This window comes from Porites lutea, chromosome 2, assembly GCF_958299795.1.
Source record: "Porites lutea chromosome 2, jaPorLute2.1, whole genome shotgun sequence".
In the NCBI taxonomy this organism is placed as follows: domain Eukaryota; kingdom Metazoa; phylum Cnidaria; class Anthozoa; order Scleractinia; family Poritidae; genus Porites; species Porites lutea.
Genome location: NC_133202.1, coordinates 39,875,116 through 39,900,619, shown reverse-complemented (window position 1 = coordinate 39,900,619; position 25,504 = coordinate 39,875,116). Strand labels below are relative to the sequence as shown.

Genomic DNA, 25,504 nt, shown 5'->3' with positions numbered 1-25,504 from the left:
GGATGAAAACAGGAGGTATATATAGCTTGTTTGCTCAGCGGGGAAAATCTAAATATATTTTCTAGTTCACAAGTTTATAAACTAATAATTATCGCCTCTGACCTGATTTTATCTTTGAAGACGTTTCTGGAACCTCTGAAAAAATAAATAGTCATTTTCCGCGATTTACATACAGAGGAAGTTGCTTATTGCTTAAAAATTCTCAATGACCTTTAAATGGATGAATGAAAATTAATCGCGCCATTTACTGAGGCGATCTTGGACCACCTTACCGATCAGTCGCAAAATTTTCCTTTTTGTTCTACTCAAAAAAAAGTCTTTTAGTATAATTACAGAAATTCCATGTTTATAGAAACACGCCTACAAGTATTCAAAGATTATCAAGGCGGCCCACTTGCGTGGAAACAACTTCATAATCCAGAGGAGTGAAAACTGCAACTTTGAGGAAAATCTGCTGATTAATTTTGATAACACTTGCCGAGCCTACAAAAGAACGGGAAACCAGCTTAAAATTACCACCAAGGGAGAATTAAACTTGTACTCGAAATAATGACTTTCCTAGGAAATAGCTAAGGTTTTTCTTTTACAGTTTTGACCAAGAGCCAAACGCCCAAACACAAACAAAGAAAAGCCGATTGAAGTACTCCCACTACATTTACTTTGCGGACAAAAGCTTGACTTGCTTGACTAGTTTTTAGATATGACATATGAAAGTTATTGCGACAACAAACAGTTTATCAGTGGCGCATTTGTTATAACTCATATCTTGTATTTTAAAGAGAGTCTCTTACGCATCGATCATTCGGTATTGGCGTCAGTCATCCAAACATAACCAATAATGCTTGCTGAGTTAAGACGTACGTTTTTAAAGCCGAGCGTAAGAGAACATCCAATTTAATTTAAAGAACAAATTAACCAACCAAATGTTTACTAACAAAATATCTCCCTAAAGGGGTAACGACAATTTGAACGTGGCTTCGTAAAAACAGAGCGATAGAATTTGTTAGCACCATAACACAAGAAATCGAACCAAAATAAGACAAATTTGTAGACGGTATTTCAACTGGTCTTGGTTAAATGATTTATCATCAAGACAGGCGAAAATCTTGTTCCTAATATTCAAGTTTATTTAAAGACAAACCCTGAAGGTTAGCTCATGTGCATTTTTAGCGACTTTAAAGTTCATACCCTGTAGTAAACTTTTTTGCCCGGGTTCTTCTTCGTAGTCCACCGGCCTTTTATTAAAAGCGTACGTTCTGATCTTTTCAAGACCAATGTTGGCGCTTGGGGCACCTCTCTTTAATCTACTTATTTTCTGTTTCATTTCTCTTCCTTATAAAACGTTACGTGCACTCCAGATGAGCTAAACTCCTCTGGATAAAAATATAAGTATAACAATTTGTCAGCCCACAGTCAGACAATTGATTTTCCTTCTTCAGTTTCCATAAGTAAACAAGATTAAGTTATTGTCTTGTCAGCAAACGTTTCGTTAAGTCCGGCAATCCAACTGTGCCAACATGGTACTGTTAAGCCTCCTCAAAACGGAAAAAAAAATCGCATTTCTAAATTAAGTCGTTCCTCATCGTTGCTCAGATATCTTAGACAAGAAGGCTGTTAATATATTTTTGTCCTATTATTTTATTATATTATTTTAAAACCCTAAATTTGAATGTCTTAGTAAAAGCGTTTTTCTTGAAATCTTATATTTTACAGAGGCCAAGCGACCTCAAAAATAGCTCCTAAATAGTTCATTAGATATCCAGAAGGAGAATCAATCTGGTGAATAAAAGAGTTATTTTTTTTTTCAGTGTTTATGTTTTGGTGGGTGCTGACGGAAGAAGATGTAGAAAAAAGTTCTAATTAACAAAATGTTGCCTGTTGTTTGACAAAACTCTGCAAAGCAATTGATTTCCAAGTTAAATTGTACTGTCACTTTTGACATAAAAAAGGAAATAAAAATGAATAGACATTAGTTGTACCCAGCTAGTGTAATTTTTAGAAACTGTCAGTTCTAAAATGTCCCCTAACAGTTTCTGACGCTAACAATCCATTTCCATCTTAGGCTGTTTCACTCTGCTCCTTAAATTCGCATTTATAGTTCAAATATGATTAAATATGATAATATGCAACGAAACTACATGTAATTTTTTTGGTAATTTAAATTAAATATTCTTTGGATTTTAATTTTCTTCAATGCGATACTAAACAGACAGAGGGCACATTAGTCAAAGGGAAGTATCTCGTTTAATTTAATTTAATCAACGGTTAAACGAAAGAGGGCTCTCGCGACAGAGCTTATAATCTTACGTATCAAGTATTGTAATTTCAATCGAAAGGAAAGCTTTTAAATAAAATGTTGCGGGTCGCGAGGGTTACCGTGTGTTCAAACTGAGTTCAAAATTGTTTGCTTTAAAGGCTAACTGAGATCTTTATAACTGAAACAAGATGTTCGTTTCCTACAAAAAAATTCTGAAGAAAATACGATTTTAAACTGTAAACCGCCTCGACTAAGAACCTAGATTTTTCCAAGTTAGCCTAAACAGGTTCTTATGTAAATGGTAGTTCATCGTTAGCACATGCTTAGGCTATTTAGGTTCTTATTTTCGAGGAAAAATGTACAATAGCTAAGGGAAAGCTAAGGGAGTAAAAAAAAATTAATTCAACCCTAGATGAACGTTGACAAAAAAGAGAAAAATAAGTACAAGAAAGTGCCACTTTCTTGTGCCACTTTTGACTTTGCCTACCACATTCGGAATGTGGTACTCACAGTCAATTCGACCCGTGACCGGGACAGGTCATTACTAACGTTTACGTACAAGATCTTTCCACTTCACGTAAATATGACGAATCTGATACTTATGAGCTGAAAATAAATTGTTCTCCAATTTGTCGCATGTGAAGATTGACGTTTGACCACTATATGATTTGGCCTACTGGATGGTACATACTTCTAGGGGGCTATCAGTTCATTAAAACAAAAAAGAACTCATGTAGGAAGCCAAATTAACCCGGTATGGTACGAAAAATGTCTTTGTTTCATTCAATTATTTAACGATCAAATTTTGCGTTGTTAGGGAGTTACGTTAAAGCAAAGACGTATTTGAGTGACGCAGGTCGACCAAAAGTGGACCAATCACATTCTTGGGCAGTGGATTTTTGGGCAAATCGTCTCTATAAGCGTTAAAACATTTAGCAATACACTACTCTTTATATTACGGCAAAAAAACAAAACAAAACAAAACAATAACAATAACAAAAAAAACCATTCTTCTTGCCAATAGACTTCTTTCGCTTGTCTTTCGCTTGAATATTGTGTTTTTCTAATTTCTAACCTTGTCATCGCGTCACATTTCATGAGCCTTACATAACCGTAAAATATACCTTTCAAAATGGCGGACAAAGACGGGCGAAATTTTCGCACTCTTTACTATGACACTTTGGGGCTTCGAAACGTAGAGCAGAGAAAAGCACTGGAAATTTTACTGAAGGATGATCCCATAGGTGATTAAATATTCTCTAAGATCAATGATGTCTTTAAGAAATCAAGGCTATTTACGTCCCTTGATTCAGCTTAATTTTGTCTAGCTTGTTTCAGACTAGCCTGCTGAAACGCCTAGAAGAGGGTACTTATTGCCTTTTAATTTTTGCAGACGTGAAGCGAATTTCGACGTTTAGTACACGGTTTAGCTTGCCCGCTATATACAGAACTCACGTGTGGAAAGTAATTTTAGGTAAGTAAGTTGCTTTACTCGATTGGTTCACGAAGCTTTATAAGTTACAGTCAAACCGGGAAAACGTGAGCACCAGAAATATTTCTGGGATGTTATTGTCTTGCAAGAGAAAAGCCAATCAGGCATGAGAAAACTAAACTGCAAGCAAGGCCGTGAATTAGTCTGTGGTTTTGTGGCCAATTCGCTTGTCCTGATCTTTGCTCTGACTGGTCATAACACAGTAAACATTCCTGAGATATTTCCAGTGCTCACGGTTTTCCCAGTCACACTGTTCATGGTCATGCTGGACTCAAATTCAGGCATCATTAAAAAAGGCTGCCCCAATCTAAGCAAATACTTACGTAAGATTTAGCAGAATATAGCAGCTGAATATTCAAACTGGTGTGTTCTTAATTTCAGTATCAGGATGTTATGAGATGCTTTTCTGCACAGCCAGTTGGTGGGGTTTATGGTCGTTTCACCTACGAGTCTTTTCGTCAATGTCCTGTTTGCTAACATTTTAAGTTATTTTGATTAAGTGTTAGGTCAGGTCCCTACCTGCTTTTGCCTGATCAGTGGCTAAAGAATGAGGTATATTATACAACTATCCCCATAAGGGAAGGTGAATAGTGCTGGATATATACCGGGACACGAAGCGTTGAGGTTTATATCTAGCACTATGAACCGACCCTGAGGGGGATAGTTGTTTTAGTATTTACCAAATCAGTTGGATAAAAATCAAAAAGGAACTTTTTGTAAATAGAAGACGTCACTTTGTTAGAGTTTGTTTGCGCACGTTTCGACTGACAGTGTTTCGGGATCATTTTTTCTCACGATTTTGTTGCAAATTCAGTGAGAAACTTTTTTTTACCAAGCAGTAAACAGCGACAAGCCAAATTTTGTCTCTTTCTTGGAATTTTTTGGTGCAGTTGCTTCAGTTAAACTGTCGTAAAATGAGAAGCTATTTTAAATCCCGTTCCAAAACAGTGAATATCCAAGGATATTCTGAGTTACGGGAGCCAATCAGAACACGCAAAAATTGCTATCCACTGATTTGGTGAATACTAAACATGCATATCACACTTTTTTCATATCATTGCTGAGAGAACGAGGTATATACATGCACAGTGCTCGTTTCATTTCTTAAGCAGAACAACATAAGACATTAGCGAACACGATGTTAGCTTAACGACTCATAGGCGAAATGACAAGTCACCAATGACGGATATTCTGACTCCAAGCTTCAGAACTTTCGTATGAATCAATGAAGAGAGAACTCTGCTTTTCTCACACAAATACTGAATTATCATATATCAGTGGCAGATCCAGGGGAGGGGCCTGCTCCCCCCCCCCTCTTATTGGAAAGGCTGGATCCACCATTGCTTATGATTCAAAGTTCAGTGGTGCATGATACAGTGTTATTTTTGTGAAAAACAGGTGTCATTCCTCCCTATCGTGACGCCCACCAGTTTGTCATTCAGCAGCGTCGTGAACACGTTAATGACCTCAAGCATGCCTTGATAGTCATGAGGAAGATATCTGATGAAGATGAGCTTTCCTTCCAGTTATCCATGATGTACCTGTTAGAGGAAGGAGCCTTGAGGTTCGTCAACCTACCCAAGGTAATCATGTTCATTAAACCTATGAAGCTACTAGTGATGGATCGGGAAGGTCTCTTGGGGTCATTTTACGTTTCTGGGAAACTGCCCGCCTACCCCACCCGTAAGCCAACATTAACACTCACTTCTCACTTAGGGTAAAATGTTGGCTTAGGGGAGGGGTAGGTGGGCAGTTTCCCAGAAACGTATAATTCCATCACTTGAGATGGAATCCTTGGCTTAGTATGAACATTTTCTTTAAGAATAACAGAGAAACTTCTGCTCATCAGTCATTATTTTATAAAGAAAATGCAAAGACCCCTGCTCTCACCACTGTGCTAGTCAAATGTATTGATGTTGGGTAGCAATCTGGGGGTAATGGGGTGAGAAATTCTTCGGGAGTGTCATATGGTGCAAGATGCGTTTCTGTGAAATTAGTACCATCAAAATGTCACTGAAAGATCTACACAAGAGAGCATTCAATCCAGTCCTGCTGGTTTAATTACCAAAAAGTCTAAATTACAATAATTAGTAGAAAGATGAAACTCATCATTACACAAACTTTGGACAGAGAAAAAGCTCTTGAGTCCTAAATAGGAACTTGAAGTTATGAACTGCTAAAAACTGGGTGGGACCCTATCCACTCTTTGGGATGTCATGTTGGTTTGAATCCTATTAGGTATTTTTTATTTATTTTATTTTTTATTTATTTATTCCTCCAATTCCTAGCTGATACATAGTTATGTAAATATAACTGAAAAAAAATAATATAGTAACAGATAAAGATTTACAAAGGAAATAAACGCGTAAAATAGAAATTACAACACTGAAAATGAATTACATTGTATATTGGAAGGAGAGGAGAGGGGCACATCTAGATAAACTAATATTGTGCCCCTTAAAGTTATGTATAACAAAGGACTTAAGATTATTAATAAAAAAGTAAAGGAAAAATGACAAAATAGCTCAGAAAGTTGTAAAAGGGATATTGATTCATTAGTATTGAGCCAGGTACCAGTGTAAAAGTGCTTTTTTAAACATTTTTTTAGATGGTTTGTCTCTAATGGATTGCGGAATATCGTTCTAAAAGAAACTTCCAATAATGCTGGGGCAAAATCTGCTAAGATTAGTTCGAAATATAGGTATTGCAACTTGATTGGATGATGCACTGCGGGTACTGTAATTATGTAGTTCAGATACCGATGAAACAGGTATATTAGGAAACTTTTCAGAAGTTCATAAAAAAGCATACATGTGTTCAGTTTAACAATATCAGGAAATTTCAGAAGGCCTAAGGATGTGTAGTGTGGAGTTATTGATTCCTGTTAATACCTCCAGCTTTGTATCCAAAGATTCCTTCAGTTTTGAAATCCAGCTTTCATTTTCCTTGATTTGACCCTGAAGAGATTCAATGTCTCTCTGAATCTTGACTTGAGTTCCTTTCATTTCTTTTAGGTCGTCACTTATTGAACTCAACCGGTGGCATACAAACGCCTCAAAATCTTCTTCCACAACTTCTTTTTGCTTTCCTCTTTTTGAAGACATTGTTTGTTACTTGTTTGATTAGTTTGTAAAAGTAAAAGTAAGATTTACGTGAGAAATTATGTCAAGTTGGCAGAGCCAACAAAAACGCGGCCATCATGCTCGCTGACCGCTGACCAGGTTCTTTTCATTGTTACACACTTGTGCCAAGACAATGTTGATAGCTTATTTTTCCCATACTGCTACTGTTTTGTATGGATTTGCGGGCAAAGACTGCACTATGTTGGAGAGCAAGAAACCCATTGTAAAAAGACGAAAAAGGAAAATACCATTTTAATTAATATCGTAAACTCTTTGTTTGTCTTGCTTCTGTGCATTTCTTGCACTCCAGCATGCATTCTTTGTACCTATGACTGAATGGCTGCAATGACCTCGATCTCTATTTTTTGTGTGTATACTTGTAACATTACTAACTCTTTTTACTATAGAAACTTGAAAGGAAAGCAGAGGCCATGAGAGCTGTTGTGCAGGTCTTCATGGATATGTTTGAGGATGAGGTTGATCTTTACTGGTTGTCTGTCAAATTTATGAAATGTCTGGACCAATCAGCTGCCCAATTAGATAAACTGGTAATATTTTAAGTACTGAGTAATGATCACTATTCCACTTTCATTACGCTTTTAGGGCAGTGTTCGTCAGTGAGTGGGCTCTTAACTGGGGCCTAGGGGTATGAGGAAAGTGAGAAAGCTCTGAGGTGAAAATTTTTGTGCAAAGGAAGGTGGGAAGGAGAAAATGTGCAAGATGTCGCCTCCCTTCTTTACCCTTCCCATGTTCCCTTGCGCTTCTTCACCAGTCACTGGTGTTTTGTGCTTGCCTCTTTGCAAAACCATGTCAAAAACAAAGCACCTGAGCAGGAGGCAGCCCCTTTTTACCCTCATGCGTTGAGAGCTTGCTTGCATGTTAGCCACTAACATGCAAAGGACAAAGGTAGAGACAAGTTATTAGACAGCACAAAATGGCAAACATTTTGGTGGAGACCAGAGTTTGTGTCTGTTGTATTGAGTTAGGTCAAAAAATATTGTGTATTATAAAACAAGGAAAGTTTGGAAAATTTTTGAAAGTCGCAGCATGAAAATTGATAAGCTCAAAAGAGTATTAACCCTGGTTATCATAAAGAGGTCTTAAAAAGGAGAAAAAAATCTTAAATAATTTATTATTCGAACTACAGTACACAACTGCAAAGGTTTTTTATTTTGACAGGACTAAAGATACCTGTTGTCTGTGGTAATAAAATGATTTTATCTAGGTGTGCAGAAAGCTAGTGTGGCTTGACTTTTATTGTAGCTGCACATGTATGTCAACTTGAAACATCTACCTAACACATCTATTTGAAATTTTGCAGGCAAAGTTGATTCAGTATTATCTTCAAACTGAGGATTTACAACTTTACAAGCATCTCTTTAATATTGGAGCATTTGAGATCATACCTCTTAAAAGGTTACAATGAATAGGCCACTTGCACTAAGAGGCCATTGCTTCCTTTAAACAATGAGTTGGAATCTTGTTGATACTAAAAATTGACAGAGCTCATAAAAATAATTATTATCTTACACCCAAAATTCAAAATAAAACACATTTAAGGGAGATATTTTATGGCACTTTGATTTTTCAACAAAGTAGTATCATTTGCATTGGCCACCATGTTGGAGGGCATACTCTTACCCTCCAACATGGCGGCCAAAACTATGTTTTGCCTATATTTTATTAAACATTTGATAGTTACTCTCAGATGTGCTGTAACAATACCACATCATCTTTTAAACATTTTCCTTGAAGTTTAAGTGCAAAATTTGTGTTCAGAAAGAGGTAATTCATAATTTTAAAAATCACAGTTTGGTCATGTGACCAGCTTTGAACTTGCTCATTTTAAGAAAATGGTGCGGGTTTGAAAAACCAAATCACTATTATTTGGTTAAGACATGACCTGCTAATTATTTTTCGAAGGCAAAATCATATTGCTTTGATTTTCATAAAAACAATGTCACATGACCTTTTAGTGCAAATGGCGTATTGATTTTGTGTTACATGCATAAGCAGTATTCTGTATGTCCAGAGGAAAAAAACTGATTGCACATGATTGAACATAATTTGATTATCAACTGTCAGAAGAAAAACAAGCTATACTTAACCCCAACTATCCTATAATTTTAAAGAATAGAGCTTATTTTAAGACTACCTCTACAATGGGCATGGCTATGTACTATAATCATGTTTCAGATCTTAGCCATCATCTTACCTTCGTTGTGCTATGACAATGTTAAACATATTTTGTGTGTTAGACATATTATTCCTAGGGGAGGGATACTCCCTTGTATGTATTTGGGGCACTAAAGTGTGTGTTATTTTGCCTGCTTTGGTCCGAGATGGTGTAAAGTTTTTAGCCATTTAAGTTTGAATGAAATAGGATAAGGTTTTTTCTGCTTTTTGGAACCAGGGTCTGGAATTAGGTATTCCTCTTATTTTGCATCATTACAACAGTAGTCCAGTCCGGAAATAGGGAGGGAAAATCACGTTTTAATTTGGTCTGAAATTGGTTAATAATAGTCTGCGAAAACAGCCCTTTCTACTTGCTTCTCGTTGCTTGGGACGTTTCGCTGTTGAATATCCCATGCGGCAAGGAGCAAGGAGAAACGGCTGTTTTCAGTGGTTAGAAAGAAGGGTGCCCCTTAATTAGTTCAGTTGCCGAATGTAAGATGGAATAATTTAGAGACCCATAACAAAATAAACTAGGGACGTTTGCTCATCCTTGATGGACTGTCTTGTCCATTTTAAATTGAAATAGTTGCTACTGGATCCGAGTGGACTGTCCAGTTTTAAAGAAATTTTGTCTCCACATTATTGTGTTCTAGATAAGACTTGTCCATTATTGCACATACCGGTAATAGTGTTGATAAATGTATCTGGTTCTAATGGTCAATTTTAGGCTAGTTTAATTTTTAATAGTAAAATAAGCCTGTTGTACTACAGCGTCTTCCATTGTACCCTATATTCTGTCTTACTTATTTCAAGGTGGTTTGAAAGTGGTTTTGCTGAAGATATTCCTGATTCATGCATGGAAAGGTCAGTCAGAATATGTGAAAAAAAAATGTTAACTCTTTCCAGGACTACCTTAATTATATAGTCTACAAAGTATACTTTATGTTCAGTTAGTGTAGATTTTTCAATTAGCGCCCCCATGAGGCTAAAATATCAAACAAGGTTAGTGCTCCCCCTCCAACTCTCCCCCAAGAAAAAAATATACTGATATATGAAAGAAAAGTAGAATAGACGGATTCCAAAACCAGAACTTAAAGGACCTTTGGGGAATCAGGACTGTTGGGGCAATCACATACAGATTTTTGTTTCTTTTTTACAGGAACGTTTCAGTTATCAAGTAAACTAACAACTTTGCCTGTGATCACCCTTTTTGGTACATTTCTTTTCTGTCATTGCACTACTTCGACTTGAAATTTTCTAATTTCACGTTTTATGGAGGACTTCAACACAAGACAGCGATTTTATTTTTGCGCTGGGAGTTGGATACGGTCCTACAGAATTCAGCTCCTAAACATGGGCTCCGGTTCACAACAGTAGAGAGGAGAAGTCGTTACGTCACGTTGCAGTGGTAGCAAATTTTCTTGATGACAACAAATTTAAAGCATCACTTAAAAAGTGAATACGCACTGTTTCAAACTTCATCGATCTTATTCAATTTCATTTAATTTGTCAAATGTTGGCAAAATTTTCAGGTGGTGAATCCGAAAGGACCTTATCTAAGTTTAGAAAAAGAAAAAGAACCTTTTTGTGTTTTTTTCACCTACTCCATGAAGCGGGCGCAGGAAATTAGGAAGTTTCATGTCGCAGTCGTGCAACCACGACTAAGAAATGTACAAAAAAGCGTGATGCACGTGCAAAGTTGTTGTTTTGCTAATATAACTCTATTCCTTTTTATGCCGTTCTCGTTGCCGTCGCCGTCGTCGTTGCTCAATCTCCCTACTGTTGTGATCCAGAAATTTTGCTACCATGGTAATGTGACGTCACACTTCTCTCTATAGCAATGAAGTTTAAAAGATACCGCCAAATTCACATTTTTGGTGACGTTTTCGCTGCTGTCGCCGTCTATGGGGTTGGTCGCTCCCTCTTAACCGGGAGCTTACAACACGATCTGGATAAAGGTGACGCCAATGGCGCAATGACGCAATCGCTGAAAATTGACTTCGCGTACTTTCAAAGTTTTTCCAGATTATCTTAACTCGTTTCATTTATTTTAAGTCTGGAAAATAAGCAAAAGAAATGTACAAAAAAGCGCGATTCACGTGCAAACGTTGTTGTGTGAAAGGTTTGAACCCAGTAGCCATTTTATAAATAGGTTCGGAATGATCGTCCTGGTGAGTGTAGTGCTGAATAGGATCAAAGGTCCTAACGACTCTAAAGATAACTACCGCACAGGTTGTCGAAACGTCAGTGACAGTCAACAACAGTCCTATTTGGGACGACTTTCACTGAGACGATCATGCTCAACCTAATTATCAAAAGTTGTTGTGTTGCTAATTTAATTAAACTGGTCCCGGGCAGAAAGGTCACTCACCTAACCATGTTTCCCAGGGCGTGCCAACTTTTTCTGCGGTACATTTCCTTACAAAACTTGGCGAACCGTTTACATGAGAAACAACAAGTTGGCTCTGCTGGAAGGCTGACCACCTACACGGGTCACCCTTTTTCGATGGCAGGGTCACCCTCCTAGCCGGGCCAACTTTTCTCCACATCTGACACTTCGGTTCGCTTAGCCAGCTCCATTGGGTCGAGGCGAGACATTCAGAACATACACGAGCGCTCGTGACTTGGAAAAAGGGGTAACCTTTTTTCTTATCGGCTGGGAGGGTGACCCTTGTTTTAAGCTTCCTACTGCTAATTTGACAGAGGATGGCAAAGTAATTTACACTGTACAGAAATGTGTTATGTCTGTGCTACCCTTCGAGCAGAGGTTTCTCTCTCTTGCATGGAAGTCGTTCGCGTCCCTTGTCATTTTCGTAGTTGGTTTGTTTTTTCGCCCCGGGGCGAGAAGACCACTGCTCGTAGATGCAGGGTGTGTCTGTGCAGAGTTGTTGTGTGTTTTTTTACTCACTAAACCTATTGTTTTCTGACGTTTTCGTTAACGTTGCCGTCTTATTTCATGTTAGTTTTTTAAGGCCCCTAACTTTTTTCCTCCCCTCGCCCGCAGGATCTGGGACAAAGTAGTTTGTGGCTCTAGTAAGATACTTGTTTTTGTCGCTGTTAGTCTGCTGCTGGTCTTCAGGCATCCCCTGCTTATGGAAAAGTCAGCCCAGGGAGTGAACACGTTTCTCAGTAAGGTACAGAACGATTCACCAGAAAGACTTAAGGTGTTTTGATACAGTTTTTCAGAGGCCATACCGATATTTTTCAGTCGCCTTAAATGTGGTTTTTTCCTAGTCCGATCGCTATAAAATTTTCACCAGTAAATGGCTATAGATTGAAATTTGTGAAAATGTAGTTTTACGTAAAATCGATATTACTATGACAGCAGTAAACAAAAAACTTTTAAACTGATAAAAGCCGAATTTTGTGTGATCTAGGCCAGCTACTGAAAATCCAACACTAGGAACTTAAAGTTTGGTGTTTAGCAAATAACCTCCGTAAGAAGTAAAAACTTCTGTATGTTTGAATTCGACTAAAACGAAAATATATTTCAAACCTTAAATTTTCAATAGCCGTGATAAATTATTCAAAGAAAACGTTATAAATGACTCTAATTATTCTTAAGTAGCGTCAGAATGCTGCTTAATATCATATTTCAATGCTAAGAAATTTTGGTGTGTTTTCTTTCTTGCGATCTTAAAAACTAAACCGTTTTCCCACCACCTGTCTAAGTGCAACTTCATTCAAAATTTGGACTTTTAGCGCTTTTTTGTAGATCTCTGAAACGACTCCAACGGATTTTTTAAAAATCTCTTCAGATAATCTTCATACTGTATACAATAATGTCTGAAACTTTTATTGAGATTGATTCCCTGCAACCACAGGTAGCCCAAGCTCGAAATATGAGCATCAGTTTTCTCTCTATGTAAAGTTTTACCTTTATATAGAGAGAAAACAGCTTACATAAAAACCTATAAAACGGCCATAAATTGGCCCGTGGACCACACAGGAGAGACGTAACACACATTTTAAGTAAGGTAAGCTGTTTTTTATTGAAATCCATTCACTTTCGTAGGTTACAGAAACGATAGGTTTTTTTTCCCATACAAATCCTTATATTTTGAATGTTACGCAACAATGGCGATGCTCGCTGATGCTCATATTTCGAGCCTGGGCTACCTGTGCTGCAACACCTTGAAATTTCAAGACAAACCTATCCTACGAACCTGTCAAAAATCTGCGTTACAATATTCACTGTTCTGACGTTATGCTAATTTTTCGAAAATAATGCGCACTATACATACCTCCATGACTAGTACATTTTAGTTTGAATTTATCGCATCTTTGAATGTGAAACATTGACAATACTCACACTGTACAGGGACCGCGGAGGGGGAGGGGCTGGTAGGGCCGCGGCCCCACCACTTTTTTGCGCCCCCGCCCCCACTTTTTGCGCTGAAAAGAAAAAAAATTAAAATAAAAAAAAGACTTGGAACAAGTTTTTTCCGTCTATATCCCGCTATATTCTCTGCATTTTCTTTAATTTCAAACGCCAGGCATTTTGTGGGTCTCCTGTGCTTTTCGCAGTAATTGTCCTCTGGGGCCGACTTGCCCCTTGATCAAACGCCATGCCTTGGCCACCCTTTGGCTTCGTTCGGCAGCGTGTTTTGTACTTTCAGCTCCGGCAGAGTTTTTTATCAGTTTTATCAGACGAAATGAGGAAAATTACTAGCTTTTTCAAGTCAAACGAAGGTGAGTAGTTGTTTTGACTTGATAAAAGTTTTATATTTTGTCTTTCTCCTTTCGAATCAATGAAATATTCGATGGCAAGAAGAATTACATTACTTGAACAGTGAACGGCCATAGTTAGAAATTTTTCGGATCACTTCAGTGTAGTATTTTCTATACTAAAATTGTAATCGCGTCTTTTCTTGCATTGAATCTGAACTGACCGTGTATGTTGGTCGTTTATTAGAGTTAGCTGGGACTTCGTCAAAGTCTGTAAGCTCTGCAGAAAAGATAGACTACGAGTAGTCCCCCATTTTTCCTCAGGGATAGTAGAGCGAGCGAAACGCGTGTTGCCTTTTCTCGCGTGGGGTGATTTTCACGCGCGCTCGCGTTTCGCTCGCTCTACCATCCCTGAAGAAAAATGGGGACTACTCGTAGTCTACAGAAAAGACGACAACTACTTGCAGTGAAAACGGTGAGTTTGAGTTTGACCAGTAAACATTTCAATATATTGTTAAAAGTTTCATTTTTTGGAAGTGCGAGTTGTTTCTGACTGATATTCGTTAAGTGTAATTGGATTTTTGGTGATGGGTTATATATTTATTCTATTTATAATATTCTACTTATTGTCAGCAATCCTGTAATTTAGCATACACATTTGCTGGACGGAATGAAAATCGTATGAAGAATTTCGGTATCTTCACTAATGCCGACCTATAAAGAGCAACAGATACTGGATTCACGCAACAGAAACAAATCAAATACTATGATTTTATTCCTTTTTTTGATTTTCAATATGAAAAAATCATTTTCAATTGTCAGCCCTCCCACTTTTCACCTTGCTCCGCGGTCCCTGCTGTAATGTACTAGTAATGTCCTCGTGGCAAAAACGATATTTTACTCACTCGCTGCGCTCGTTCGTAAAATATTGTTTTGCCACTCGAAAATAAAATTCATATCTTCGCGCCACTGTGTAATATCCTCTTTATTTCACAAATTTCAATCTATAGCCAATTACTGGTGAAAATTTTATAGCGATCGGACTAGGAAAAAAACACTTTTAAGGCGACTGAAAAATATCGGTAGGGCCTCTGAAAAATTGTATCGAAACACCTTAGGCCCGTTTCAAAGGTCGTGCTTCTGCCGTGCCGAACTCTATTGATCGAATTAAATTCGACTTTAGCACGGCAGTGGCGCGACGTTTGAAACCAAGTCGTGCTACTGCCGTGTAGCACGGCAATCCTTGCCGTGATACACGGCAGTAGCTCGACTTGGTTTCAAACGTCGTGCTACCGCCGTGCCGAACTCAATTCATGAATAACATTATAAATACTTTAGAATATATTTAAAAGTTTGCTAAACAGTTTCTTTATTTTTGTGTTTTGTTTTTGGCAACAGCCGTTCCATTCGACTGTTATTGTGTGAATTAAATTCGACGTCTGAAACCAAGTCCTGCTAATATCGTGCTGCAGTCGAGCTACAGTCGAGCCAGCTTAGCTCGGCAGTAGCACGACGTTTAAAACAGGCCTTAATTACTGAATAGAGCGCGACATTTGACAGTTATGAAACCGATAATCTAATGGTCAGGCGCGGTCGTTATTATAAAAGGCATTCCTTGTTCGCTATGTTTGAAATCCATGTCCTGAAAGCTATTTTTCAGCTTAGCATGACGTGTTTCTAAGCTGTCTTCGTGGCTACCGATCCCAGAAATCAATAGCCTGCGAAACGTCCCTCAGCGGCGATGGGCGAGGTGAAACGTCTGCCATTCGCAGGCTAAGAAACCAATGAATTTTTGAATTTTTATCCCCAGCCCGTACCTGAAGACAGTTTTGTCAGAATTGTCAGTAAAGCTATGGAGCTGTGGGATAAACATGGAGCTACCGTGATCTCTGATGCACCTACAGTACACTGAATGGTTCAACTACATCCTCAGTGCTTCTCTTAATAATGATGACACCGTCAAACATGTGCCAGTGGGACTATTGGAATCAGAGCTCATTTGGCGGTGTTAGATCAGAGAAGCAATAAGCGTTCGGTGTTTTCATCCTCGACATTACATGAATTACATCGGGCGCTCAAAAATCTGGCATCGCAGATGAGAAATTCGCAAGCTCTCTGAAATGCCTGATAGTGGTATGATTATGTTATCCATGAACACAACCTTTACAAATGGCTGCAGATCTCCGCAAATCTAGCCTATGATAGATTCGCCGGCTACTGCAAATCAAATTTGTGCTCAGCAGTGAAGTAATGACCGCCTTCAAAGATAAGGCTGCAAATTGGAGCATCTAGGGTGCAAGAATAGTTTTCACGTGACAAAAGAGAACAAGTTTTGTAATACATGTACATAGGTCATTTATTACTAGGCGTAGTGAACGAACAATATAAACGAGAATTGATGTTTAAATATATAAAGCAATTTATTTTTTAGCCTACGGGTATGTCAGTTATATTCCTTGTGGTGTGAACTAACAGGAACGTTTTGATAGAAAGCAATTCTTGTCACTTAAAGTTTCTTAAAGTGATGAAAAATTGTCACTTGACCAAAAAAATTGCCGCAACTTTTTGGCAACGGAAATTCACTACTTGTCAACCGGAAGTCGAGTGGGATTTTCGTGACAAATTGGAAGACCAAACAAAATTTTCGTGACAAAAGCGGAAGAGGACAGTACGGAAATAAACACGAAAAAGAGGAAACAAGAAACTGAAATTTTGTGGAAAACATAACAAAACAGGAGGTCTTTAGCATACTTTTACCGGTAAAAGACAAAGTTATAATATGACCAAACAGGATAAAAAAGTAAACAACTGAACACAAATTCGTGACCAGACCGGAAGAAATCAATCTTTAAACCGTGAACTAACCGGAACACAAACAATCCGCTTTTTCCGAGAGGTTGTCTCGCTAATTGCAATCATAATTGAGTACCTTCCGTTTTCTCTTGTAATACATGCGGTCTTGGAACTAAGGAATACGTCTTTGTTGTACTGGAGCATGTGTTATGTGCAATTTTTTATTTTTGACTTTAATAAATATAAACGAAGTGGCTCTGCGGAAGGCAAAGTTAGTAGAGGTTATTAGAACTTTGTATTCGATTACGTGAGCAATCATGAAATACGAGACTGTGATATTGAAATAATCTTTCATGCAAACAATATGAATATGTTATCCATTATTTCTCCCCGTGGCCATCTTCCTGTTGAACTATCTATCAAAGGATTCAGACACAAAATTTAGACGTGTAACTTTCCTTGTTCTTCCAAACTGAAGGAAATCCCGTTTCATTTATATCCTATCTTTTTTTGAACTCATAAATTTGCGCAGGTATTAACAAGAAATGGGCGCGTCTTTAACGCCGTCACGCCCTGTTTCGCAGAATTCTACTTGGAGCGTGACCAAGATCATTTACGTAATTTATTGAACCTCCAAGCGCTAGCCACTTGACACTTGCCAGATGGAGTACATCATTTGCATCTGAATAGTAGCAAACTGGACATATTTAATGCACAAATTTTATAATTGTTTGGAATAAAGACAATTTTGTAAGGAAAGATTATTATCTCTCCCTCTCCTAGCTTTTCATTTATATAGTCCGGTTCCCGGGGGATGTTCAGCCATACACATACGGGTATGTGCCAACCAGCGGGTAACATTAATATCCTTTTGACACGAAACCAAGTCTCCCCCCCCCCCCCCTTCCCGCCAGTCTGCGGCTTCGAAGATATAAAGCAACAGTAAAGATCTACCACGAATATCAAGGAATTGCTTGTTGCTTGTTGTCGTGTATCAGTATTCCTTGCTTTTCAAAAGATTGCGTAATGAATCATTCTATTGGCTGGTGCATGGTGCACGGGACCCCCACACGATGTGAGGGTTTTTCCCGTTTTAAAGCGACTTTACTAAGTATTCGTCGAGAGACAGAAATAAATTTTCCACCTGTAAGGCTTTATAGGGCATTGCCTTCACCCATCTCCCTCTTCATTTCTCATCTTTTAGAATTAAAAACGTTTGTTAGGAGTTATTGTTTACGGAGAAGCACCGCGCGGGGGCGTCTTTCACTTTCTCGCTGCAGATGACCCTGTACTCAAAGGTTGATACCATCCCTTGGGCTGGTCAGAAATGCGGGGGCAGCAACCGCCCAGTCCTTAAAGCTCGTGATTTCTGAGAACGAACCAGCCTACCCTCGTTTTGTACCTTGCGATTTCTGAGAAAAAAAGGTCTGATTAGTTAATTAACCAAATACGAATTTTAATATGCCTGTTAACTGAATGCTTGATGGCCAAGCCCATGCTTACAGCGTCTACAAACACACATCCTTTCGGGTACAAGGAAAAAAGCAGAACGGGATACCTGACCGGGACACTCGAAAAAAAAAAAGAACGAAATATCGTTTCTACTCGTGACCGGTTTGTGACTGCACCTTCGTTCCGGCCATTGATTCCGGTTTATTTTTTCCGGGATCGAAACCCACGTGCGACTTTTTAACACCGCTACACTACACTGCTGCAAAAAAGTGTGATATTAAAAATGTCTCGTGTTTCGCCCACTTCGGTAAGAGCCTTATCAGTCCTTTCGGAGCTAATAACGGGACATAAAATGTTCGCAATACATCAAGTCTAAAACTATGGTATTTATTTAATATTTCGCATTGTCGCATTTACTACGGTTTTGTGCGTTTCCATTCGTTTTCCAGACGCCCTCCGGTCCGCAGTACACGGAAAGGACGTTGCGTGACACCGGAAGTTCATTATTATGCCGCTTTTTCCAAGAATCGCTCAGCTCTCTTTTAGCAGAAAAACAAAACAAATAACCCCAATATTCACCTAATTCTTGTTTTGATACCTAAAATAGATCGTGACAACTGTAATGTACGAAATGCAAATTAGTTCCGAAGAGTTATATATCTTCGTTTGATAGCCTGGACGCATGAGATATGGGGGTTTTCCCTCAAAGTTATGAGTCTTTAAATAAACCCCGGAGAGACAGCCTTACATGTTCACAAAATCGAAAACCACCGTGGAAGACATAGTACAGCAGCATCTTTGGCCGACAGCGTTAACTTCATCAACGATGGCTGCAAATTTTAACGGCGCATTTCAGCCCCAAGGATTTAATCAACAATTCTTGTGGGTAAGTTACAAATCACGCTACTTTCTATAATCTAAGCTATTTGAAAAAAACTGATTTGGAATATGCACAGGCTACATAGCTTGTTCGGGGAGCGAAGGTTTTTAACATACAGATTTCTATTAGTTTATTTCAGGTTAGTTGTAAACATTTCTATATTAAATTTTCGTGAAAAAAGAGTACTTGTTCCAGACGTCTTCCTTCTCCTAAACTGTAAGATATCAACTTCTTTCCTAATGGAAAAAGGGGTTAAAAAACATACACGTTGCATAAAACGGTAATGATTATCTGCTTCAGGGCACAGAGAAGGCTCAATAAATTTTAAATATTATTGTTGGCGCAATTCCTGGAACTTAGCTAGGATTACAAGGAAATCAACACTAGCAGCAGTTCAGGATCACTGCGTTTTCGGGTTCAGGTTTAACTGCTGTTGAGTTAAGACAATAGTGACATCTTCAACGGATCTGAAACCATCCTTAAACAAACGTCCGAGCTTTACTACAATAAATGAAATTGATGTCAGTGTTTTCTCTTGTGGATATAAATATATATACAGTCCGAGATAATCAAGTCGAGATACAGATGTCAGTGAGCTAAAAGTCTTCAGTATAGTTTAGTTCTGGTTTGTCCAAAAGGATCAGAGGGATTTAGAGTTAACATAACGAAACTCGCTTTAGAGTTAGTTGGAATTAACTGGGGAGTACCTGTATTAACAGGGAGATTTTAGAAATGACTGCTTTCTTAAGAAAGCGCTTCATTTAGATGTTTCGGCCGCTTTTATGCAGTCTAACTCTTACTTACTTCTAAAACTGAATGCCCTTAACGCTGATGTAGTGCTTTACCCTTCTTAATACACCTTCCCAACTGCGTGAGTAAACATTTGATACAGAGATAGAATAGATATCATTGATTTACTCAAATGAATTGGTCTTATTCTTAGCTGAAGAAAAGGAATAATTTTAACTCTTTGTTTCTTTATTAGCCACCAGAAGCGTACAGCCACGAAGCCGCCTTATTGGGCATCGAACCTCCCGCCCAAGTTGAGAGTACTCAGGTTAAAAATGAGTTAAAGGAGAAAATCAAGACGAAGTATAACGGAACTGAGCTTCCACAAGTAGAAATGAAGGAACCAGAACCTCCAAAACCAGTAAGTAAAGTACAAATTTACGCTGAAGAAATGTTAATATGTGCTTTTGATATATCAGTGTACATGTATAAACTGTGCGGGCAGGGAAACGTACGGCGACAAAGCGAAGCCCTTGTTCCTGCGAGCTCGGTGAATCGGAACATGCAAGTCAACACTATGCGAACATTTAGCTTTGAATCCTCAATTAAAAAACACCTCAGATTTCGCTCACTTTCCTCATATATTGCAAAGAAATGTAATATGTTCATAATGACTCATTTCTTATTGCTGATATAATTTTTGAACAAGAGCTAGAGAATGATTATGAATACGCATCAAGAATAATGTCATCATATATTTTTTTTATTTTTTAAACTATTCCTGGGCCATTCCAATTTTAACACTTTACCACCAATATTTCAGTTCTCTCCATTGAAAATGAAATATTTTCCCATAAGTTTCATCGCAATACGGTCAGGCAAAAGTGCGTTCATTAATTCAAGCGGTCATTTTATTTGGTCCAACTGATCGTTTGATGATTAAAGCAGTTGTAGCTAGTTGTCCGTTTTGTTTTATTTTATTTAACTGCCTTTGGCAGTGAAATTTTTTCGAAACAGTGAAATTGAAACTTACTGGAAAACGAAAAAGTGTTCGTTTTTTTAGTTTCTACCCCTCCTGCGAAAATATAGAGTTATAAAAAGAGTTAAAATTTGCATTGTTTCACTTTTTTTTCTGTACCAAATTTCGTAAACTCCCGAGATCTTTTGCTTTCGATTTGTTGGGAAAAACGGATTAAATACCACCTGTTTATCATTATTTTGGGGGATATGCCGTTCTAGTTATAATTAAAGAAAAATTCCATCAGAAATCAATCCCATAAGGAATAAAAATAGCCAACTTGTTTTTAATATCATGGCTTTAAAATTGTTTCTCGTTTTTTTTTTTACGTTGTATAAGTCGTTGTACAAACGTGCGTCAGACTGCATGAATAGAACCAATATATGAATAAGTTTCTAATTTCATGAAACGTTCTATAAATTTTTTCTCACAGAAATCTAGTATATTTGTTAAGAAAATAGTGCATCGGGCTATCGGGCCAATATCGATACTCTCGTGCTCGTTCAGACCAAGAGAAGTCTCAACATGCCATGATTTTAACAAAGGACGTGATATATTTTTATCAAAACAACAACAAGGAAATACAAAGAAAAAAGGCAGCGACGAAGTAAAGATACAAAAAAAATTGAGGTCGTAAGTGGGTCATTGCAGTTATCTAATCTCTTATCTCAGTTCTGATGAACTAAACTCGCAGTCAGTCGCGCCAATCAGTTCAGGCGATTTTAGGTTCAACGGCGTACATTCCTCCCCAAACATATGACCGATACTCATTTGGATTATTTTGGGTGTTAATTCAGTTGCTTTTGAGAATCAGGGGAATTCTGTTTCTTTTATTGATTGTTTGTAGAGAGACAGATTCGATCATTGTGTCACGTTAAAAGACAGTAAAAAAGGATCTCTATTTTTTAGCAAAAGAGACTGACGGGGACTCCCGGTCCTCTTCATTTCTGCAAGAGAGTTTTTACAACGGTTACATCCAGAAAAGTCAAAATATTTAATTGCTAAGAGAAAGAAAACAAAAGGACATGTTGTATTCGCCATTCTCACATCTCCCATGATACACCTTGTTTGCCCTCTCTCGCGGTTTGCCCCCCAAAGTTATGTTTAAGAATTGCCTTTTATTTCCCTTGAGAGGACTGTAACACCCAGGAGAAATAAAACACAAAGGTTATGCAACGTTTTGGTGGGCAAACAAGGTGTGTTATGGGCAATGTACTAATCGCGAAACATTGAATTATGCGCCTACATCCTTGACCCATTTTACGAATTTCTTACTTCGGTCAAGGCTTTGTAAGAGTAATTTTTCATGAAGAAAAGTTGCGTTAACGTTTTAAGGTGGTGCCATCCACTGCAGTATGATAAAGGAATAAAAGAAAGTACATAAATTGTACTAATCACTCCGGTTTTAAAGTTCAGATTACAAGAAAGCATAGACCAGTTTTAAATTTATGTATTCAGAATTCATTGTCCGATCCGTTCGTACCTCTTCTTCGATTCCAGTTAATAGAGTGGAATAGTTATGAAACCGCGTCAGACTCCTTTGCCCTATTTTTTTTTTTTTTTTTTTTTTTTGTGGACTTGAAGGTGCACAACGTTTAATAGCATTCCTATCATTTGGATCTTGTTGACAAATAAAAACGTCCCATTAATTTATTGTGAACCGTCAGGGCGCTTACTACATAAACTGCAGCACGGTCTTTGATAACCAGTCTCTTTCACTAACTATGATTCCATGCCATGCATGCAGAGTCTGTACATTTAATTTCCTGAATTTCATGAAGTGTGGTCTAGAAGTAATAGATCAAACATGAGATGCAGTGTTTCATCACTAGAAGAAACAGAAAGAAGAGAGCTGAAAATACCACGCGCGACCGAGTATTTTTGACGAACTTCGAGGTGTTTCATCAGGTGATGAAACACTGTGTCGAATTCTTTGCCCGATATTACTTCTCAAACAAAATAATTTAAGACGGAGAAATTAAGCATGCAAAAATGAGCAGTTTCTCATCCGATTTCCAAACACTCATTAAACATTTAACTTCCTTTGTATTTTCGTTATGAATTATTAATGAGTTTGAGAACTGAGTGTGATGGATTGTTTATATTTTTCCTTTTTAGAAAGTGAAAGAAGATCCAGAGGTTGTGAAGAGGAGAAGGGAACGAAACAAGATTGCGGCAACAAAATGTCGAAAACGAAAGAGAGAACGGATTGAAAAACTCCAACAGGTATTGCTTACTCTTAGAGTAACTAGTTATGATTGCTTATCGTTAAATTAGAAAAACTGTCTGAACTGTACAGATCTGAGCAGGAGAATCTTTAAGCCCGTATCTCTAACCGCTAGTGAAAGGCAAAGTTCTGAATTGCAAAATCCATTAGAAATTTGCGTGTACCCGTCTATCTTATTTCAACCGTAAACTTCAACATTATGCAATTTTAAGATTTCTGAAGTTATTCCAAATCATAAGTTCTATCATGTCTATGATCGCATACCAATCATGATATATATAAGCAACGAAAAAAAAAGACAGATTTTTACAGGGTTAGTCGCCATCTGAAGTGGATATTTTCACAAATTCCAGCAAGACGAAGACCCGTTTAAAACCCTGTCTATATTTTTAAACTTCAGGCATCTTTCTGCCGGTATTTGCAGGGGCCGCCGAGCAGTTTTTAAAGTGCGGGGGCGAATAACCACCGCTTTTAAAGTGGGGGTGTGGTTGTCGGGGGTGCGGGGGTGGGCTCTAAATATACTGAAATTACTTTTCCAATAGGCCATTTTACAGTTGTTTGCTCAGTGCCCGCTTTTCATTTGCAAATCTTGGTATTCTCATGCTAACAAGCCCGTGAACATGATCATTTACATATGAAAAACAAGAAGCTTTGTGACAAAACAAGGTCACAGCCATCCTCGCTTCTATTCAAAGGTTAATTATGGTTAGGATCAGCAAATTTATTTGCCACGTCGGCAAGGAAAGTCATTGCCAGTTCTCTCTTTGTGGCTATTTAGTACTGTCAGATTACTGAAGCTTTCTTGAATAATTGTTAAACGGAGCCGTGTTTTTAACCTTCAAGCCGCCGAAAAGGACCTTTCTCCTGCTGAGCCTGATTGCACATAGAGGGTTCAGCAGCAGAAGTTTGCAGATGGTGACAATTTCACTGATTTATCATGATCTTATGAGGTTCTTGTGACCCATTCATTTTGTCTAGGATGTCATCGAAACATGTAATTTCACAACCATTGATCAAAACTTTCAATTTCCAGTCGGGCTTTTAATGCATCGTGGACTACATCATCAGCAAATAAAATTCGTTTTAAGCAACCATTAAGTTCCGTCAATTAGTCTTCAAATTTAACCCTTTAAGTGCCAATATCAACATACAAATTCTCCAAACTGATCTCCATACATTTCCTTTAAGAATCAGTTGAGAGAATTTAATAACAGATCAATGTATTTTCTCTTTGGTGATCATTTGTAAATTCTCATAACTGTATCTCTTGACAATTACTGGATATTGTTAGGAGAAAATTGATGTTGGTCACTATCGGCACTTAAAGGGTTAACAGTGAACCTTGCAACAATGAATTCCGCATTGCTGCAGAAGTCTACGACTAAGTGCAGTTTTGTAAAGATAGGCGTTTTGAGGCTTATTAGTCATCAGCTATATGATCGGAGGGCCAATAATAAATTTAGATACTTTTGCGAGGTCCGCTAGCCGAACATTCTTACTCCAACAAAGTTACTTTTTACTTGAAAATGTCTATTACTTTTTTTTTTTCAAAGAGTAGTGGGGGAGGGGGGGGGGGCTGCTCCCCAGCCCCTCCCTCTGCGCGGGCCCTGAAATTGTCCGACCGAAAAAAAGATCCAACCCTGTATCTGTTATTGGTGTATGTATTCAGTGGTATATCTGAATACACACGGAAAAGGGTTAAGTTGAACTAAGGATAAAAATGAATCAATAAAAATGAATCAAAACTTGTACACCTGTTGTTTCGTAAATAATTATCTTTTTTTCCTTTTTTACTTTATCGCAGAAAACTAACAAGATTCGAGCTGAGAAAAGAATGCTTGAAGAGGAGAAAAAGGAACTTCAGAGAGAGTTGGCAAATCTTAAGGCCGCTTTTGCAAATCATAAATGCAAAAGACTGCCGGTGATCAGCGACGAGTCCGAATTTCTGAATCTTCTTATTCAAATGACTCCGCCCACTTTTCAGTCAACCTCCATGGGGAAGCATATTTGAAAGAAGATTCCACAGTGACACCTCAACTGACTTCTGTTGAGAAAGTATGAAAAACAAGCCGATGACTTAGTACGTCTTTCTGAAGGGTACCCTCGAATACAGTTCTTCAACCTTCAGTTCTGTGCTTAGGAAAATAGCTGAAATTTACTTCTGAGGTCAGGCCTGACGAACACTCCTTTTACGGAACTTCCTTCACTGTATTCGATAAACTTAAGTTTCATATCGAATATCAAATATTCGAGATGGAATATCTGTTACTTATATTAAGCTCGTAATGTTGCTCTTTTATATAAAGAGATATACAATTTCTTTGGATTTCCAAAGGACTCCTAGGTTATATACTGTAGCCGAAATTTTGGCTTTAAATAAACGCATGTGAGAAATCCTCTGATTCGTAAGTTTAGATGCAAAATATGCTCAACAAATAAGTATTATGCTTAAAAATGATGTAGTACTTATTCAGCTTTGTAACACCTTAGTATGTCAGCTTTTTTTTCTCGTTCCCGCGATCACTGCGGCATCCTTAGCCTTCATATCACAAGGGAGCTTTAGCAACGACGACCGTGACGGCAACGAGAAGGCAAAAATGCGACAGGTTAATTCGCAAAACAACAACTTTGCACGTGCATCACACTTGTTTGTACATTTCTCTGTCGGCACTGCACGACTATAAGGTGAAA

The 25,504-nt window shown here is 38.0% G+C and overlaps 2 protein-coding genes across 2 annotated transcripts in view; both read left to right on the top strand.

Annotated features, from left to right (window-relative positions):
• The first annotated feature begins 3,378 nt into the window (after positions 1-3,378).
• LOC140928595 (TBC1 domain family member 7-like) lies at positions 3,379-17,266 on the top strand. Its single transcript, XM_073378367.1, has 8 exons — positions 3,379-3,501; positions 3,651-3,731; positions 5,148-5,332; positions 7,279-7,419; positions 8,193-8,287; positions 9,860-9,910; positions 12,051-12,180; positions 15,525-17,266. Exons 1-8 carry the CDS (start codon positions 3,390-3,392, stop codon positions 15,624-15,626), a joined length of 897 nt encoding a protein of 298 aa, XP_073234468.1. The 5' UTR covers positions 3,379-3,389; the 3' UTR covers positions 15,627-17,266.
• A 164-nt stretch (positions 17,267-17,430) lies between these two features.
• LOC140927001 (uncharacterized) overlaps positions 17,431-25,504 on the top strand; it is an 8,224-nt gene continuing 150 nt past the window's right edge. Inside the window, exons 1-4 of the mRNA XM_073376669.1 lie at positions 17,431-18,845; positions 19,825-19,989; positions 22,705-22,812; positions 24,618-25,504. The exon at positions 24,618-25,504 is cut by the window's right edge and continues 150 nt beyond it. Coding sequence (XP_073232770.1) covers positions 18,708-18,845; positions 19,825-19,989; positions 22,705-22,812; positions 24,618-24,824 — 618 coding nt within the window. The 5' untranslated portion in view covers positions 17,431-18,707 and the 3' untranslated portion in view covers positions 24,825-25,504. The remainder of the gene's footprint in view (positions 18,846-19,824; positions 19,990-22,704; positions 22,813-24,617) is intronic.

Coding starts and splice junctions, on each gene's coding strand:
- LOC140928595 (XM_073378367.1), top strand. CDS start 3,390: ATGGCGGACAAAGACGGGCGAAATTTTCGCACTCTTTACTATGACACT. Junction 7,420..8,192: donor CTGCCCAATTAGATAAACTG/GTAATATTTTAA, acceptor GAAATTTTGCAG/GCAAAGTTGATTCAGTATTA. Junction 8,288..9,859: donor GAGATCATACCTCTTAAAAG/GTTACAATGAAT, acceptor ACTTATTTCAAG/GTGGTTTGAAAGTGGTTTTG.